Source organism: Quercus lobata, chromosome 4 (assembly GCF_001633185.2).
Source record: "Quercus lobata isolate SW786 chromosome 4, ValleyOak3.0 Primary Assembly, whole genome shotgun sequence".
NCBI classification, from domain to species: domain Eukaryota; kingdom Viridiplantae; phylum Streptophyta; class Magnoliopsida; order Fagales; family Fagaceae; genus Quercus; species Quercus lobata.
This window is the reverse complement of record NC_044907.1, coordinates 41701007-41720918: the sequence shown is the minus strand read 5'-3', so window position 1 is coordinate 41720918 and position 19912 is coordinate 41701007. Positions and strand designations below refer to the sequence as shown.

Here is a 19912-nt window from a genome sequence, read left to right as displayed (position 1 = left end):
TAAGGGAGCACCAAAGTAAGGAGGCTTGAAGGCTGATGCCGAGGTAGTGATGAGTGATCTTAGATGAGGGGCCAGCGATGAGTGATCTCCGATGAGGGGCGAGCGATGAGCAATCTCCGATGAGGGGCGAGTGATGAACAATCTCCGATCGACGAGCGAGTGACAACGACGAGCGAGTGACGTGATCAATCTCTGATGCAACGATGTGCTTTGGATTGGACCGATCTTCGATGACGTGACCGATCTTCAAAGTCGAGTGAGCGACGTGACCGATCTCCATTTGTTGGCTTAAGCCTAAGGCGTAAGGCGTCGCTTTGTTGATGTTTTTGTCTTTAGGTTTGCTTTAGTGATTTGAGGTTTTTGATTTAGTGATTTGCTCTGTATTGGTTTTTTTTTTTTTTTTTTTTTTTTTTTTTTGAGAATCCATGGGTTTGATACCTCTGTAATTTGTTGGCTTGCTGTGGGCTTGATGTTGGACTTGCATCCATTTTTTTTTTTTTTTTTTTTTGAATCTGTGGGCTTGCCACTTACTTTATTACAATTTTTTTTTTTTAATTTGAGGGTGTTCCTATTTTTTTTTAAGGGTAAACAAATAAAAAAAATTTAATTATTATATATAATTTTTTTTTCAAGTTAGGGTGTTCATGGGAACACCCTGAGGAACACCCCGAGCTGCATGTGGTGCTGCCACTACCAATATTTTTAAACCATCTACTGCTCTGATTACATTAGTTTTCCAAAACAAATTGTAATGAAGATTTAAGAGAGAGACTTTCCACAACATCAACAACTGAGATGAACGTAAAGACCATTTCCCAATTCAAATTTTCAAGACATTAGCAACCTTAGGTTCAAATACAACTAATTTTCCAAACGTTTCCTATCTAGGCATGATGGATGAAACGACTCCACTAACAAGGTCACTACCAGATACATCTGATGACACAAAAGGATTCTTCACATTAGAGGATGATGATGGTGAAGTCATTGCCTTTTCAGAACCTGAGAGCATAGGATTCGTTGTTTTAATGTCAGAATCAGGCATCAAAAGCCATATATTTTCAAGTTCATGGACCACCTCTGCCATTGAAGGTCTAGCATCTGTCTCATCTTCACAACACTTGAGAGCCAAAGTCAAAAATTTCACCACACATTTAGAAGGATAAGATCCCATTCGATCATCAATAATTGAAAAGATCATACCAGATTGATATGCGACATTAACCTGGAATGGATAAAGACAGTCAAAAACTACAAGTGCTCATTTTATTACACCAAATTTAAGCCACTATTGCCTAGAGGATGATATGATAACAACATTATGACAAAGTGATCTTCACTGTATAAAATTCTGTTTGGCATAGGATTGTAAAAAGAATTCAATGTTTTTTTGAAGTTAAAACTGAAACTTGCAACTCAAGATCTCACTCTTGACTATTACATCTAGTATAAAATGACATATGTTAGAGGAGAATTTTCATTATGGATTAAACTGCAAGGGTAAAATAAATTAGAGAACAACAATTTCTTTCATGCCCAATCACCTAATGTACCATTGGGCTCCTATCGAATCTAAGGCAAACAAGTTTATAATGTTTTACCTCTCTAACAATGTTTTTGCCATGTGAGATCGGATGCATCCCCGTCAGGAGTTCCAGAAATACAACACCAAGGCTATAGACATCACTCTTGTCTGTCAGTTTATGAGTTAAGAAATACTCCGGATCTAGGTAACCCTGCAAATTTAATACAGAGAATGAGAGAATAAAGAAATAGATATCAGTTATATCTACTACCACACAATATTAAGTCTATTTCATCTAGTTTGAGTTTGACTTATTTATTTTAATTAAAAAAAAAAAAACAAATTGTATAAATTTATAATTTAAACAAAAATGGAAATGGAAGACACTATTATCATTTCATTTTTATTTTGTTTTACCAAGAAGGGTTGGAAGCGCAGGCTAGATTGTCAAATAAAGAAACATATAAAACTTATAGGCACTTAACATGTGGCACTGGTGCCACAATAAAGAGAACACTGATGATGAAATCAATGAGGTGAAAAAATTCACTCATCAACCTAGACTCATGAAGTTTATAATTCTATTTAGGAAAATGTCATAAATAAGTGTCTTACTGGTGTTCCCTTCACAACTGTGGATACATGAGCAGGCAAATCCCCTTCAATATCTGGAACTGGTGCGAGTCGAGAAAGTCCAAAATCAGCAACTTTTGCTGTATACTTAGAGTCCAATAATATGTTGTTGGCCTTGATATCTCGGTGAAATATTGGGGGATCAACTTCCGTATGTAGGTAAAGGATGCCCTTAGATGATCCCAGGGCAATTTTCAATCTTGTAGCAAAACTCAGAGGTTCTTTAGACTTAACTGTATCATTGCATGCATGAACCACAAATAAGCTCATTTGAATGTGATGTAGAGTTTGAAAAGTAAATTTGTTAGGAGAAGCAAACTTAAAGGGTGTATGTATGGTGTACCAGAAAGGTGATCCCTTAGAGTACCATTTGACATGAACTCATAGACCAACATCTGCATCCACAACAATATTAACATGAAGCTCTTCCTAGGCAATATTTTTAAACAAATTCAGCCACAGAGAATGAAAAATACCAGTCCTTGGTGTGGAAGCCAAACAATTTTGCAGAAGAAACATACTGCTCATGAAGAATAGTACTATAGAAAGTTCATTGTGAATGGAGATAATAAGTTATTGATACTTTTTTTTTTTAATCAAGTCATCCTTAATTTATAAAGAACTCTGCATATGCTTCTACATTATTAACCAAAAAAAAAAAGATGAAAAAAAAAAAAAAATTTGGCAGCATCTCATCTATAATGTCTCTAGATTGAGTTTGATTTATTCTATTGTTTTTATTATTATTATTTATTTTTTCTTTGACCGCTTTCATGACCTTATGATTTAATTGTATCAACTTCCTAAGTTGATGGGAATCATCAACTCGTGTTCGTGTATTCCACTATGAGAATGATGAATAATCAAATCTTTTGTAAAAAAAATTCTATATGTCCAATCAAGATAAGAATAAGCACCTGTTCACCTTCTTCATCACACAATCCAATCAAAGACACAAGGTTTCGATGATGTAACCTTGACAACAATTCTATCTCTGTCAAGAACTCCCTCTCACCCTGTAAAGATCCCTCTTGGGCACGTTTTACGGCCACAAGAGTACCATCAGCTAGAATGCCTTTATAAACCATCCCATACCCTCCTTGGCCAACCTGAGAAGAGCTGTTAAAGTTGTTTGTAGCCAGAGCCATTTCTCCATAAGTGAAATCCTTCACACCATCAATTTTCATGGAGGTCCTAGACGCTGTAACTTAAATACAAGTCAAATGTTAAAAATGAAAGATGCTGTGCCCATTTGTTTTAAAATAACTAATACAATTATGCATACTATCAGAATGCTTTATTGTATACATATATGTTGTGTGTGCATATGTTTCACTTTATAAGTGAAAGGCTGAGTGGTTATTATTTATTTTAGAGTTGGTTCGAGCCAGCATGCCGCCAAGTCTAATGGTATTTTTCATTAAAACATTTCATCCCAAAATGATGTTTCCATTCTTGGGCCAGCCAGAACTTGGCTGCGGCTTTCCTATACCAATAGTTGAGACAGGGCTATAATATTGACCATTTCAGGCCAGTTTGAGGCCTTTGTACCTCATGCTGAGCTTGGACAAGCGTCAGCCTGGCAAGCTTGACAGGCCTAATTAAAACAAATACAGGGAAAGTGAAAAATTGTATACCTAAACATCCTAACTTCATAAACATAAGATACTCACAGTGACGTCGTTTTGAAACTGCATGGTGCTTCCTCATGTGCACTCTCAGTATCAGAAGAGAAACAATTACAAACAATGTAACTGCACCTGCAATGGTCCCCACCACTATGCCAGCCAATGCACCTTTGCTTATACCAGAGCTTGGAGAGTTGCCAACCTCTGTGACATTAGTGAAAATTATTAGCATAAAAAATTCAAAACCATCCAACAATATTCATCTCATATATGAATATATGAAATTAACATGTGCCTGACACACAGTTCATCTATGCTTGGGGTGAAGACATAAGTAACATCAGGTGTGAATTAGAAGCTTCCTTCCTGGCCAATATAGAACACAACTTAATTGCCCAGAAAAAAAATATAAAACCTCTTGAACTGAGGACATTGCAGTTATTCACTTGTGAGTGCAACTGTATCTACAATACCACTGAACATAGCATCACTATGGTGAAAGCACTAAACTGCCTAGATCAAGCCTATCTTCAAAATGGTTGGCAGAAAAAGAAAAAAAAAAAAAAAAAACAATTTGACCTCCACTAAAATGTGCCACCCACAGACACACAATTGCTTAGAGTGACAAGCATAGGCCAGCTCTGTATGGACTCAAACACAGGTATAACCACTAACAGAAAATAATGCCACAAACCTAAGATTATCTATTTAGTATAAAGGACTTCAAGGTGTAGGTCAAATACATTAGAGAAGACAGTTGTACATTCTTCAACTGGTAAATAAGCATAAGTTCCAACTTCAACAAAGCTCTGTTGCAAAACATATTCAAACAGGGGTTTCAAGACAAACCAGATTTATAAACATCCAGGAGATCGAGGCCGAGAAGTTCATAAGGTCCAAATACGTCATTAAGAGGAAATTTCCAATATGTGAAGTTGCTCGTGATTCGCTGAACCTCACTACTATTGAATACGGAGGTGTTCTCAGGAAAAAACTTCAAGGTTATCTTCAGTCTAGGTCCTACTTCCCATGCCCATAAATTTTTAAAGTCCAGCTGATTAAGAGATAAATTAAGACATTCTGCTGTCATGTACACTTCAAAGTCATCTATGTATGGACGAAAATCTGTGAATCCAGGACTTTTCAACCGATATTCAACAATCAGAGGGGCAGCACAGAAACAACTCTGAGTAGATGTGGTGGAACATTCGTAAGATGGTGGGCATACTGTAGGGATAGGAACAGAAGTGGAATTTGTTAAACTCTGAGTGTCATTTTCAGGTTGACAGAACTGAAGATTTACATTGCTGTTGCATAAGGGATTCCCTTGAAGCCTGAAAATTAATTATCAAAACAAGTGGCATGATAATTGTATCAATGTGTATGTCTGTTACACCTCCATTTTTTTTTTTTTTTTAATTATTAAAACCAAAAGGTGCACATCTTAACAAGTAATCACGTTAATTTAAGATGCTTTTTTTTACTCATGAAATTCTACATGAAGCTAATTAGCAAGTGCAAATTGGGGAGCAAGTATAGAAGCAAACCAGACAGTGACATTCGAAGGTAGAACAGTACTGTCAGTAATATTTGAAAGATTATTATTCTGCAACTCCCTGCAATACCAAAGGGCCATAAGCAATCGCTTAGAAAATCCAGTATTAGATGCTTGTAAACTTATTGAAGTCAATCCAAGATGTTACACTTGGAATTTTACAAAAGAGTGTGCTGTAATCAGGAAAATGAATCAACTATATTTGTACCAATATTAGCACAAGATGTCTGAGAGCATGAATGTGCACACACACACACACCCAACAGAAAATTATGCTTTTAACCAAGGGAAATAGAAACATTGTCACTCAGATCTTACACTGTAAGGTTTCCCTTTGCATTCAAAGTCCTACTATCCCAAATGGCGGATGGAACTGAACCGTTCAATGAATTATTTGCAAGTGACCTGCCATGGGGAATAATTTACCAAATAAAGCAATTTATTAATTAACAGTTTAATTTGTTGACTAATATCAATTGGTAACATTATAAGTAAATGTTGAGATAAGTGCAAATTCAAATTTAGATAGATATGAAATGATTTACTATAACATTGAACAATAGAATTTGTTAAATTACTGATTATTCCAAAAGCTTAAGCTTTTGGGACAATCAGTAATTTAACATGGTACCAAAACAGGAGGTCATGAGTTTGATCCCTGTCTTCTCCATTCTGATATGCCAAAAGTTTAAAATTTTGGAACAATCGGTAATTTAACAACTAAAAGTACGGAAGGAGGAAAAAAGCAAGTGGAGGACTACTCACAATTTTTGAAGAAAAGGAAGACCCGAAAAGTTTGTCGGAATTGTTCCCGTAAGATTGTTGTTAGATAAATCGCTGAGCATATTGTTTGAATAATAGATATCAGAAGTCAAGGGAATTGCTTGCATAAATTATGTTCAAAAACTAAAAGATGTGTCCAAATATTCTGTAAATTTGGTAAATAATTTTAAACAAAACACAAAAACCAACAGATGACATGTCATTCAAAAGATGGAGAATCTTACATAGTTGTGATACTCGCAGAAAGTCTGTTTTGAGGTATAGTTCCATTTAGCTTATTAGAACTAAGATCTCTGAAATTTATGTAAATTAAAATTAAAGTATAATTAGCTAGCAAATTGATCTTTGATAAAGTAAAGAGAAAATTTTATTCAGCTTGGTGCATTTATCTTTCTGACTCAAAAGCTCATTCATAATCAGCGTCAAATAGATTAAAAAAGGAAAATAGAATAAAACAACTAACATATAACCAAGCTTTTGTATTCGGCTCAAATCAGGAATTGGTCCTTGCAAACTGCAGTTCCTAAGACTCCTGGAAAATCCAACCAAAACACAAATATTATCAATCTTGCCAAGAAATATCATGTGACACGGATATGCATACTCCTTGATTGCCATCTTGCAAGCATATAAAGCACCAAATAACATGAAACATTTTTTATATCTGATTACATAAATTGGTATGGAACATTGCATAAAGCTTCAAAGGATTAATCATTAATTAAAGCAATCATGACTTGTTCAATGTACTAGTGGCCTAGAAGTTTCAAAGAAAAAAAAAAATATGCCTGCTTAGTTGGCTTAACAAACACCACAATCTAAGTTATGTAACATTCCCATTTAATTTCTTTTCAATCAATGTTTGAATAATTTATATATTTCCAACAAAATGTATACCATTCTATCAATTTTATATTTTTTTATGTTTTGCTAGTTTTTCGGTTTGTTGGTATTTGGTGCTTGCCGAAGAAAATTTAAAAATAAAAAAATATAAACATCCACACACTAGAAATAATAAACATCACAACAAGACATCAATATTTAACAAGGTTTGGCAAACTCAATTTCTACATCCCTGGACAAACAACAGCAAAAATTCACTATCAAGAATATGGATTACAACACATAACTAATGCTTAGAAACTAGACTCACACTCTCACAACAATACTCACAACCTTCACAAATACCAACACACTCAAAACTTCTCACAAATGCAAACAAATCCTGACCCTAATACACCAAAACAAACTCTGAATATCAACTCACAAACTTGACCTTTTCACTATCCAAAAACCCATTACACCCAATGATACTCTCAAAGTAACACAATAAACAAACTTTCAAGTCTCACATGCAAGTCCCTTTTAAACTACTCTTCAAATAAACCTACTTATGTTCTTCTAATAGTCTTCCCTTCTCTCCTCCATATGGTAGGATTTATTGGGAGAAAACCACAAAACCATTTACAATCCTGTCTTCCATATATAGGGTGCCAGTATATATTCCTTGGTGGAAAAGAAGTATCAAATTACATCTTTTATAAGGAATAAATTTTCCTCCCACACCAAGAAAACTAAAACCAAGTCAAAATGGGAGAAAATTTTCTTCAAATCTCCACACGGACCCAAATCCATCAAGTAATCTTCATTCTTTCTGTTATAATTCCATCATAGTCTAAAAAGTTTTTCCTCAAATAAGTTGATCATCATTTCCATGTATAAAGCCACACTTGTGAGCACCTATATCAAACCAATCACAAACTTGTACAAAAAATCTTTTCTTGAACCACACTAGGATCAACCTAGCTTTGATAACAACTTGTCAAAATTTCAGTGTGCATTTACACAAACTAGAAATAAAATATCAATACAAGACAACAATGTTTAACGTGGTTTGAACAACTTTTTGCCCAGATCCACAGGTAAGGCAACTAAAATCCTCTATAAACAATATGAACTACAACCACAAACCACAAACCAAAATCACTAACTCTTACAAACAATATTCACTGACTTAACAAACACAAACTAACTCATATCCCAATACACCCAAAAGAAACTCTCAATAACAAATCCCAAACTTGACACTCTTTTAGTACCAAAATCCCAATACACCATATGATGTTATTATAGTAACACATTAGTCAAACTCTGAAGTCACATGGGTGGGTATCCTTAAACCCCAAAAGAACTATCAAGCTACTATTCAATGAAACCCACTCATGTTCTTCTTAGTCTTCTTAATCTCTCCCCATATGGGGAGGACCTTTTGGGCCAAAGCCACCAAACATTTCACAGTGCTATCTATATAAGGCTTCAATACCTATTCCTTAGTGGATAAAATAAATCAAATTACTGCTTTTACAAAGAATATATTTTTCCCTTCACACCAAGAAAATCCAAACTAAGTCAAAATAAGAATCAATTTCGCATTTTTGCCAAAATAATAAACAAAACCTTTTTGCCACACACCTCAAGGCTAGCACCTCAACCCACCTTTACTTTTGAAACCTAGTTAAAAACACAGGACAATAACATAATAATATACACTTACAACTTCAGCAATTTAGACATGTTGCCATAAGAAGCTGGAATTGTAGTCCCATCAAAGTTATTGTTATCAAGTTGGCTGCAAAACAAAGAAAATGAAGCATCAAGAAAATTGAGAAAAGATTGCTTAAGTATTATTAGATTATAGAAAAAGGAAAATTAGAAATCATGACCTTGTTCAAGAAGAGAAGAAAAAGAAAAAGAAAATAAATTCAGAAATCTTAATTGTAATTGTAATGACATTTTTAAGTGATAAAAAACAAAAATATTTATGTTCCAGGAAATAAGAAACCATACAGTATCAGTAAATTTGGCATTTCGGAGAACTGTGGAGGAAGAGACCCTGATAAGTTATTATTATCAAGAAGGCTGCAGGTCAAAAGTTGAAGATGGTCACTGATCTCATAGATTGTTCTGACAGATGAGGCAAATAATATACAAGATAACCAGTTATCAACTTACAAGTGAATAAGACTTGGTAATCTAGATAGCTGAGGCGGGATTTGCCCACTGATCGAATTGTTGTTCAAGTGACTGCTCATAGAAAAGAGAAGTATAAGTGTTAATCATTGTAGAACTAATTTTAGACACTATAGCATCAAAAACACACTCACAAGTGCTTTGTTTTGTTCAAGAATGCAAATGATTTAGGTAGTCGTCCTGATATACGGTTTTCGTCAATTTGTAGTATATTCAAGTTTGGAAGATAACCGAGCTCTTTAGGCAAGGGACCTGTTAATTGGTTTCCATTCAGAAGCCTGGAACATACAAAATATTGAAAATAGAATTAGAGACAAAGCAACGTACTGCAGATTTGCAATATTAAAATATCATGTATTCAGAAAACTGCTGACATATAAAGTAAATTCGCTCAGATACAAGGATTATTTCCTATATTATTCAAAATTCAAAGGCTTTGAAATGCACAAACTAGTAACATATCTGCATTTCTTAATTGTCTAAGCATGTAATCCTGTGACTGCAATATTGGGTGTCTAACCTATCCAACAAAGAAGCTGCTCAACTTACAAGAGAAACAAGGACGTAATATTGCCTATCTCCTTTGGTATACTCCCACTTATGTTGTTCCACATAAAATCCCTTCAACAGAGTAGACAGAGAAAAATATATCAGTAGGATAAGTACATCAAATGCTACAATGGGGGTGAGAATAACAATGATCCAGAACATGAAGTGAAAGAGATAACCAAAAACTTTGAATAACAAAAAGTATCAAAGCACAGAAAAGTATCTTTTAGATATGCTTTTCCATACAATCTAGTCAAATTCGATAATTGGCCAAGCTCTGGTGCTAAACTTCCTGACAAATTCATATTTAATAGTGACCTGCAGAAAGGCAGCCCGAAAAGGAATTATTAAAGCACCACATTAGGTCTTCAACAGAAATTCCTACATGCAGTAAATAGAAAAGTTGTATCAAAGCTTTCATAGTCTTATATCTGAACCATATTTTCTAGAAAAATTGGGAAACATGGGGCTATTAGATCATGTCCCAATAATTTTTTTGAATCTTAAATGAACTAAAGAACCAAGGAATTTCATTCCCTTCATCATCTAATATCACTAGAGATAAAAGTGGAATACGAAATATCTCATCATGCAAGGGGGACAAAAGAAATAAAGAAAGAAAAGTGTTCTAAGTGGAAGAATATGCAACATTATTCGAATCAATATTGCTCCCTGATAGAAATAAAATAGCAAAGGTTAAAATCATACAATTGATCTACATGTAGATATCCATCTTCTAATGTAGTATTGTAGCACACAATCCCTGTCCATTTTGTTGTACATGGATCTCCTCGATCCCAGTTACGCAGATTCCCATTGGGATCTATCAATCTGCTCTTGATGGCCTGCAATGCCTTCACTGCAAATGAATACAAATGTTAATCATCATTTCATCAACTTGAACATTTAGGAAATTCACTAGCTTCGCTGATCTATGTGTTTCTCTAATTCTAGTATCAAGGTTTCCACATGAAAGGAAAAGGCAAAGTTGTTTAACCATTGTACATCAACTTTGTAATTAGCAGCCCCATGTTTTGAGCATATACAATCAAATAACAACTACAGCTCAACTATTTGCAACAATAATCAGTTATGACTTAAGGGAAGTGAGTATTTGATATGTGAAGTTCCTGTAAATAAAGTAGCGATGCTAGGTATATTATAAATTTTATTACAAAAGCCTTACAAACCGATGTGTCACAATCTTTAGCATTTTCCTAAATGAAATCACTTGTTAGAGAGTTCACAGGTAAATTTTCAGAAAACATGTGCCCATGATGTAACACCCTATAATTTCGATACCAATTTAATTACCGTACATAAATTATAAAGGAGGCTTACAATTAAATGGATTAAATTGATTTGGGCCTAAGATATTAAAAATAAGATAAATACTATGGGATATGAAGCTCAAGTGAGGTGACATAAGTAAATATATGAGCCTTGATAACCCTAGCCTTTTACCTTTTAAATTACACGTCTATGTACATAAGAAAGTTCATTTTGTTTTTAGCCGCAACACATGAGTGAGCTATTTCTTTTCTTCTCTACAACTATGCACAAGTAATTCAGGTATGGTTTGTCTTGATCTAAATTTAAAAAGTTTGAATAGTCAATAGCTAGCAATTGTCATGAACTTAGACTATCATTATACTAATAGGAAAGGGCTCCTATAATTGTATTATATTAGATAAGGAATAGTCAATATGTTAGGAAAGGGCCACAAGTTTTGAAATTGTTCCTAATAGAGTAATAGGCTTGGACTTTATCATATGAAAGGGAAAAGGTTGCTCTGTGGTTTTATATGTATATCTGTATATGGCCATCTTGGATCTAAAACTATGTTTATTTTAATGGGCAAAGGGTGCTTGTAGTTAATATGTAATCACATATAGCCTCAATTGTTGACTGTCAAACCATCACACTTTTGTTATGGTCCAAGTACTAGTCCAGAGGCATCAAGGGAAAAATATAGGCAACCGGATTGATAAATTAAGAATACTATAATATGTGGCTTCTACTTTTGTTTAATAGATATAAATATTAGGTTGATCAGATAGATTATATATCATGTGGCTACCAATGTTAGGTTGAATATATATATATATATATATATATATATATATTAGAGTGAATAGACATCCAGCAGCATCAAAAGGGAATGCTAAGCAACAAATTAAGGCAATACGTGGCTTCCAATATTAGATTGGATAGATGTAATGTTAGAGTGAATGGATCTGAATAAATAATATGGTTGTTACATTCAGGTTGGTTAGATATTTATTATTTGGCCCTATTGAAGTTTCATGAATACCTATGATGATGTTAATGGAAAAATCTAATTAGGCAACAATATCTTTAAGTCCAAAATCTAATCAAAGTTGAAAGTGAATTGGATAGTTAGGTGAATAAATGGAGACTTTTGTATATATCAATATTGTCTAGGATAAAACCGTTTAAGTGTGAAAATAGATTTTTTTTTTTTTTTTTTTTTTTTGTTTTAGTGGGAAATTATGTATTGATGAACCTATTTTTGGTGTTGCTAGGTTCTAATTCTACTAAATTGTTGTGATTCAAGGGATGTTGATTTCCTTTGTTTTTGTAACTAAGAGTTAAGTGGTGTTTACTAATTTTGAGGGTTTTCCCAAAACAATGTCGATTATTAAACTATTTTATATCAAAGAAATATGTTGATATTCGATATATAAATTGATATTTTATAAATAGTTGATATGCTCATTTACTATTGTTTTATGAAAAACTGGTGGGACAACCTAAATTTAGTTAAACTTGTACGTGTGTATATATCTTTATATTTTTTAGAATTATGAATGGATTATTTTTGTGAGCATATTGAATATGTTTTGAAAACCAATGGCAAGTCATGATTAAAAGCTCAGTATTATATTTAGTCCTTAGCAAGGGACAATCATACTGCAACTATTCCTTAGCAAGAGACAGTCCTAGTAAAGGGGACAGTGCACATTTGATAGCTCCTTAACAAGGGAGTATACTATTAAGGATCCAAAAAGAAAGCTCCTTAACAAGGGAGTGCACCTTTAGGTTCCAAAGGAGCCATCCTTAAGAAAAGGGATGTAAAGAAGGTTCAAATCCTAAAAAGGGGACATCACAACCCTGTCAACGGGGCCTAAACATTGACCATAAGAAAAGCCTAGGAATTTGTTTATATAATGGTATTGATATATATATATATATATATATATGAAGTATTTGATGATAAATATTGATGAGTTACAAATTATGAAATTGTTGTAAGAATTATTTATTTGAAAGGTTTGTTCCCACACCCCAATGTTAGTGAATTCTACTTATTGAGTTATCTCCCTCCCCCCCTCCCCCCTCCCTTTATTTCCCATTACAGATACATTAGAGGGATTATTGGAGTAGAGATTCTTGGGAGACAGCAGTTACGAACTATTTTGTGGAACTAAGGATTTTATTATTATTATTATGGCATTAAACATTGTATTGGAGAATTATTTTGAGGATGTTTGTCTTTGGTGAATTAGAGCTCTGACATTTGTGATGAGATTTAAGGTTGCTAGTTTCTTTTATTTAATATTTTTATGGATTATTTAGGTTAAATAGACTTTTATTGCTTATGATTTTGGGGCATTACACATGACCAGTGTGAAAACTTAATTGCAAAAAAGCTTATGAATCATAAATTGCAATTAACAGAACAGCAAATTAAACTAAGCAAAATCACCTTCATCCGGGTTGGTAATTCGAGTATCCTGAGCTCCGATAAGTAGTGAGGAACAACACAACCATGCAACAATAAGTAATCCATACGTCCAAGCTTTTAACAGATACATCCCAATAACACACAGAGAGCTAGAACTCTCAACTTTCTCTTAGTACCCAAGACTGGAATTTGTGGTAGAATCCCAGTACTCCACCTTATAACAAGAAACAAACTACGTCAAAACTCAAACAAACACAATCAAATTCTAAAGCAATTCAATTTATCTAAAAATAACTTTTTTAACTGAGGTAATTAAATAAATGAACAATCAAAGAACTCAAAGTTAAGTACAGCAAAACTAAACCTACAAGGCTCCGAGAAGAATATAAAATAAGAGAATCACTCAGGGCTCTACTCCCATGTTAAAGCTTGAGAAGAAACAAAGCAGCTAAATTGCCATTAATAATTAAATTGTACATATTTATAAAGGTTAAAAAACGAAGAAATACTTACTAGAATGATGTAAGCAGATATTGAGTATTTGAACGAAGAAAACGAAGTTTGAAAATGGGGACCACGCGATTAAGCAGCCAAATTGCCATTAATAATTAAATTGTACATATTTATAAAGGTTATCACAAAAAACGAAGAAATACTTACTAGAATGATGTAAGCAGATATTGAGCATTTGAACGAAGAAAACGAAGTTTGAAAATGGGGACCACGCGATTAAGCAGCCAAATTGCCATTAATAATTAAATTGTACATATTTATAAACGTTATCACGAAGAAATACTTACTAGAATGATGTAAGCAGATATTGAGTATTTGAACGAAGAAAACGAAGTTTGAAAATGGGGACCACGCGATTGTGGAAGGTGGCACATGTTTCTGACCAGGTCACCGTAACTAACTTTAAGAATTCGTTACTAATGATGGTGTCTTCAGGAATGTTTTTCAGGATGTCTTTTAAAAAGTATAAATTACATCATTTAATAAAAAGAGAAATTCATATATTAACAATAATAATAATCAAAACATATGCAAATACATAAAGTTTTCAATTGCTTTTTGTAAGTTTTCATATTTTGAAATCATTGTATAATAATCTTATTATCAATGTTATCATGCCTATGCAAGTGATCCGTTTCTCCAAGAAAGCTATCATGAGTCATGACGGCTTTATTAAAATACTGCGTGAGAAGCCAGTCCTATTATCGCAAAATACCATGAAACCCTCGAATTAATGAAGCCTCTACTGGGCTGTCATAGGAAGAAGTCGCTCTAGCCAATATTATCCTTGAAATAGCTATCTTCTAGTCAAAAACACGTAGCTTGAAGTAATGAGCATGTAATAACTTAGCTTAATCTAATTTAAAGTTTGATTTTGAATTTGCCAACAAGTTTTCCAACATCTCACCCTTATAAATATCCCAACTTATCGACTTTTTCAATATTGCTCCCTGATAGAAATAAAATAGCAAAGGTTAAAATCATACAATTCATCTACATGTAGATATCCATCATCTAATGTAGTATTGTAGCACACAATCCCTGTCCATTTTGATGTACATGGATCTCCTCGATCCCAGTTATTCAGATTCCTATTGGGATCTATCAATCTGCTCTTGATGGCCTGCAATGCCTTCACTGCAAATGAATTCAAATGTTAATCATCATTTCATCAACGTGTACATTTACAAAATTCACTAGCTTCGCTGATCCATGTGTTTCTCTAATTCTAGTAGCAAGGTTTCCATATGAAAGGAAAAGGCAAAGTTGTTTAACCATTGTACATCAACTTTGTAATTAGCAGCCCCACGTTTTGAGCATATACAATCAAATAACAACTACAGCTCAACTATTTGCAACAATAATCAGTAATGACTTAGGGGAAGTGAGTATTTGATATGTGAAGTTCCTGTAAATAACATGATTTTGAAACCCGGACCATTCAAAGAACCATATAAGAGAGAGGTTCAAGATTTTTAAGGTCTGACCGAGGTCGAATCGGGGTCGAACTATGATAATGTCATAATTTATTTAATAATTATTTAAAATACAAATAAATATATTAAATTAGTAAAAAATGAAAATTTAACTAAAATAGTTCAAAAAATATATATAATTTATTTTGAAAATAAACATTTTTCAACCTAAGATTTATGGTGAATTTATTATAGAATTAACATTACTTTAATTATTAATCCAATACAATAATTTATTGTATAAATATTATAAACATATTAAATAAAAATATCATTGCATTAATTTCTAATCTAGAATATCTACGTCTACATTATTTTAACAACAAATTATAAGTTAATTCAAATTTGAACCTATCATTAAGATTACTTTTTTGTTCCAACAATGACAACTAGTAGCAATCCACCACTTAAAATTTATTATAAAAATATTGTAGACATAACCTTTCTCTTTCTAACCCAATACAAATTTAAAATCTTTTTTCTTTTTATTCCCTCCATTCACCGGCCACTCCAATACCAACAACACATCACGTTTGGTCTCATCAGAACATCAACTTTAAATTCTTTTTTCTTTTTCTTTTTTTTTAAAAAAAATTTCCCCCAGGCTTCCATTTCCCAAAGTTTATTCTACACCACACCTTTTAAAAAAATCTCTATACCAAGTCAACCTTTTACTTCTACATATTTTTTCCTTCTTTCGTCTTCTTAACCTTCGTTTCTTCCATCACTCCAACTTCCCAGCTCATACCTTTTCTTTTTTTTACCTTTCTTTAGTTTTCTTAAACCAGTTTACGCAACATCTAGACGAAGTAGAGGTAGGAAAACAAGACAGAGAGAGAAAGAGAAGAAGATTAAGAAGAAAAGTTATGGACAAATAACAAACGAGAGACAGAACTAGCGAGATAGAGATGATGGGATCTCAATATTTTCAATGTTTGACAGCATCTCATAGTGGTTGAGGCTTCAACCATCGTGATAACGTGCTGTTAGCTTCTTAAAAATATTTTATTTTATTTTTTAATTTTTTTAAAAGCGTTGATATGAACTGCGTTCATGGTTTTAAAATTCGGGTAGTTCAACTGAGTTTCAAACGGTTTCGTGCTTTTTGTGCATAGAGTGTTTCTGGTGGTTTAAAGAATCGTGTTAGTGAAAGGTTCCTGGTCGAACTGTACAATCCGATCTGGGTCTAAAAACCATGGTAAATAAAATAGCAATGCTAGGTATACTGTAAATTTTATTACATAAGCCTTACAAACCGATGTGTCACAATATTTAGCATTTTCCTGAATGAAATCACTTGTTAGAGAGTTCATGGGTAAATTTTCAGAAAACATGTGCCCATGACCATTGTGAAAACTTAGGCTATGTTTGGTTCATGTAAAATATTTTCTGGAAATGCTATTTTCGGGAAAGGAAAATATTTTCAAGTGTTTGGTTGCATTATGAAAATTGTTCTAAAAAATATTTTCATGTGTTTGGTAACATTTTGAAAATGCTATTTTCCACCACCACCCACACAAAACCCACCACCACACAACATGAAAACCACCAAAACACCACCATCCACACCACCACAACAACAACAACAAAATCAGAGATCAAAGAGAGAAAGTAAAAAATCAAAATCACACAGAAACATAGATTGGTTTGTGAGTCCATCAAAATCACACAAAAAATCAAAATCACAAAGAGGGAGAGATCGGTTCGTGGGTTGGTGGCGCGAAGGCTCTCAGTCGCCGGCGAAGTCGAAGGCTCTGGGTTGAAGATCGGTTCGTGGGTTCATAGATCGATGGGTCGAAGGCTCTAGGTCAAAGATCGACTCATGGTGCGAAAGCTCTGGGTCGCCGACGAAGTCGAAGGCTCATGGGTCGAAGGCTCTGAGTTGAAGATCAGTTCGTGGGTCGAAGGCTCTAGGTCGCCAGCGAAATCGAAGGCTTGTGGGTTGAAGGCTCTGGGTCGAAGATCGGTTCGTGGGTTCGTAGATCAGCGAAGTCAAAGGCGTGATCGGTTCGTAGATCAGCGAAGTTGAAGTCGAAGTCTCTCTCTCTCTCTCTCTCTCTCTCTCTCTCTCTCTTTGCGCGTGAGTCCGGAAATGGTTTGAAGTGAAAATTTTGATTGAAACCAGTTTCCAAATCAAACCAACTAAAACACACGGTCAACTGAAAATATTTTCCAGAAAATTTATTTTCCATGAACAACCAAACACCCGCATTTACGGAAAAACATTTTCGGAAGTGATTTGAAGCCAAAACAAACACAGCCTTAATTGCAAAAAACCTTATGAATCATAAATTGCAATTAATAGAACAGCAAATTAAGCTAAGCAAAATCACCTTCATCCGGGTTGGTAATCCGAGTATCCTAAGCTCCGATCAATAAGTAGTGAGGAACAAGACAACCATGCAACAATAAGTAATCCATACGTACAAGCTTTTAACAGATACATCCCACTATCACAAAGAGAGCTAGAACTCTCAACTTTCTCTTAGTACCCAAGACTGGAATTTGTGGTTGAATCCCAGTACTCCACCTTATAACAAGAAACAAACTACATCAGAACTCAAACAAACACAATCAAATTCTAAAGCAATTCAATTTATCTAAAAATAACTTTTTTTAACTGTGGTAATTAAATAAATGAACAATCAAAGAACTCAAAGTTAAGTACAGCAAAAATAAACCTACAAGGCTCCAAGAAGAATATAAAATAAGAGAATCACTCAAGGTTCTACTCCCATATTACAGCTTGAGAAGAGACAAAGCAGCCAAATTGCCATTAATAATTAAATTGTACATTTTTTTTTTTTTTTTGATGAACAATAATTAAATTGTACATATTTGTAAAGGTTATCACAAAAAATAAAGAAATACTTACTAGAATGATGTAAGCAGATATGTAATGACAGATGAGTATTTAAACGCAGAAAACGAAGTTTGAAAATGGGGACCACGCGGTTGTGGAAGGTGGCACATGTTTCTGACCAGGTCACCATAACTAGCTTTAAGAATTTGTTACCAATGGAGGCAAAGGCAGCTCCATAAATTTTTTCAAAAGTATTCTTTAAAAAGCATAAATTATACAATTTGAGAAATTCATATATTGACAATAACAAATCAAAATACATGCAAATACATAAAGTTTACAATTATCTTCTACGAGTTTTCATATTTTGAAATCGTTGTATGATAATCTCATTATTAATGTAACACCCCATAATTTTGATATTAATTAAATTATGGATCATGCTAACGAGTGCCCTTAGGGTACTCTTTAATAATTCATTTTAGAAAAGTTTTGATACCACTTTTATGGAAAATGAAAAAAGTTGTCGAAATATTAATTACCTTTTTTTTCATTTCCCATAAAAATTTTCTTTAAATGGATTATTAACCAATGCCCTAAGGACACTCGTTAGCATTTTCTTTAAATTATTATACGTAAATTATAAAAGATGCCTACAATTAAATAGATTAAATTGATTTGGGTCTAAGATATAAAAAATAAGATAAATGCTATGGGATATGAAGCCCAAGTGAGGTGGCATAAGTAAAAATATGGGTCTTGATAACCCTAACCTTTTACCTTTTAAGTTACACATGTATGTACATAAGAAAGTTCCTTTTTGTTTTCAGCCGCAATACACTATTAAACTGTTTCTTTTCTTCTCTACGGCTATGCACATGTAGTTCAGGTATGGTTTGTCTTGCTCTAAATTTAAGAAGTTTGAATAGTCAATGGCTAGCCCTTGTCATGAACCTAGACTATCATTATACTAATATAAAAGGGCTCCTATAATTGTATTATATTAGATAAGAAATGATCAATATGTCACGAAAGGGCCACAGGCTTTGAATTTGTAATAGGCTTGGACTTATCAATTCAAGTTGTCATCATGTGAGAGGGAAAAGGTTGCTTTTTATGGTTTATATTTAATTGTTTATAGTCTCACTTGCTTACCGTCAACTGACATGCATCACACTTTTGTTATTGTCAAAATCCTAATCCAATGGCACCAAGAGGGCATACTAAGCAACTAGATTAATAGATTAAAGCTATCATGTAGCTTTCAATGTTAAGTTGAATATATATATATATATATATATATAATATTAGAGTCAATAGATATCTAACGTCATCAAGAGGGAATGCTAAGCAACTAGATTGATAAATTAAGGCTATACTATACGTGGCTTCCAATATTAGATTGGATAAATGTAATGTTAGAGTGAATGGATATGAATAAATAATATGGCTGTTACATTCAGGTTGATCACATGTTCATTATTCGGCCCTAATGAAGTTTCATGAATACCTATAATAATGTAATGGAAAAATCTGATTAGGTAGCAATATCTTTAAGTCCAAAAATATGATCAAAGCTGAAAGTGAATTGGATAGTTAGGTGAATAAATGGAGAATTTTGAATATATCAATATTGTCTAGGATAAAACCGTTTAAGTCTGAAAATAGACTTTTTTTTTTTTAAGTGGGAAATTGTGTATTGATGAACC

The 19912-nt window shown here is 33.4% G+C and overlaps 1 protein-coding gene across 1 annotated transcript; it reads right to left on the bottom strand.

Annotated features, from left to right (window-relative positions):
* Positions 1–738: 738 nt before the first annotated feature.
* LOC115987840 (probable LRR receptor-like serine/threonine-protein kinase At1g06840) lies at positions 739–13579 on the bottom strand. Its single transcript, XM_031111446.1, has 20 exons — positions 13434–13579; positions 10412–10562; positions 9950–10021; positions 9704–9775; positions 9289–9432; positions 9137–9208; positions 8972–9043; positions 8679–8753; positions 6588–6656; positions 6349–6417; positions 6107–6178; positions 5660–5746; positions 5334–5402; positions 4636–5120; positions 3832–3990; positions 3076–3359; positions 2502–2553; positions 2141–2391; positions 1602–1736; positions 739–1225 (listed from the first exon to the last, which is right to left on the bottom strand). The coding sequence occupies exons 1-20, from the start codon at positions 13540–13542 to the stop codon at positions 881–883; spliced, it is 2844 nt and encodes a 947-aa protein (XP_030967306.1). The 5' UTR covers positions 13543–13579; the 3' UTR covers positions 739–880.
* Positions 13580–19912: the final 6333 nt, after the last annotated feature.

What these genes read in the sequence shown, in the direction of transcription:
- LOC115987840 (XM_031111446.1), bottom strand. Translation starts at nt 13,542, where the DNA reads ATGTATCTGTTAAAAGCTTGGACGTATGGATTACTTATTGTTGCATGG. An exon ending in CTTCCTTTTCTTCAAAAATT is followed by an intron (nt 5,747 to 6,106) that starts GTGAGTAGTCCT and finishes TCCCCATGGCAG; the next exon opens with GTCACTTGCAAATAATTCAT. An exon ending in GTGATGAAGAAGGTGAACAG is followed by an intron (nt 2,554 to 3,075) that starts GTGCTTATTCTT and finishes TTGTGGATGCAG; the next exon opens with ATGTTGGTCTATGAGTTCAT.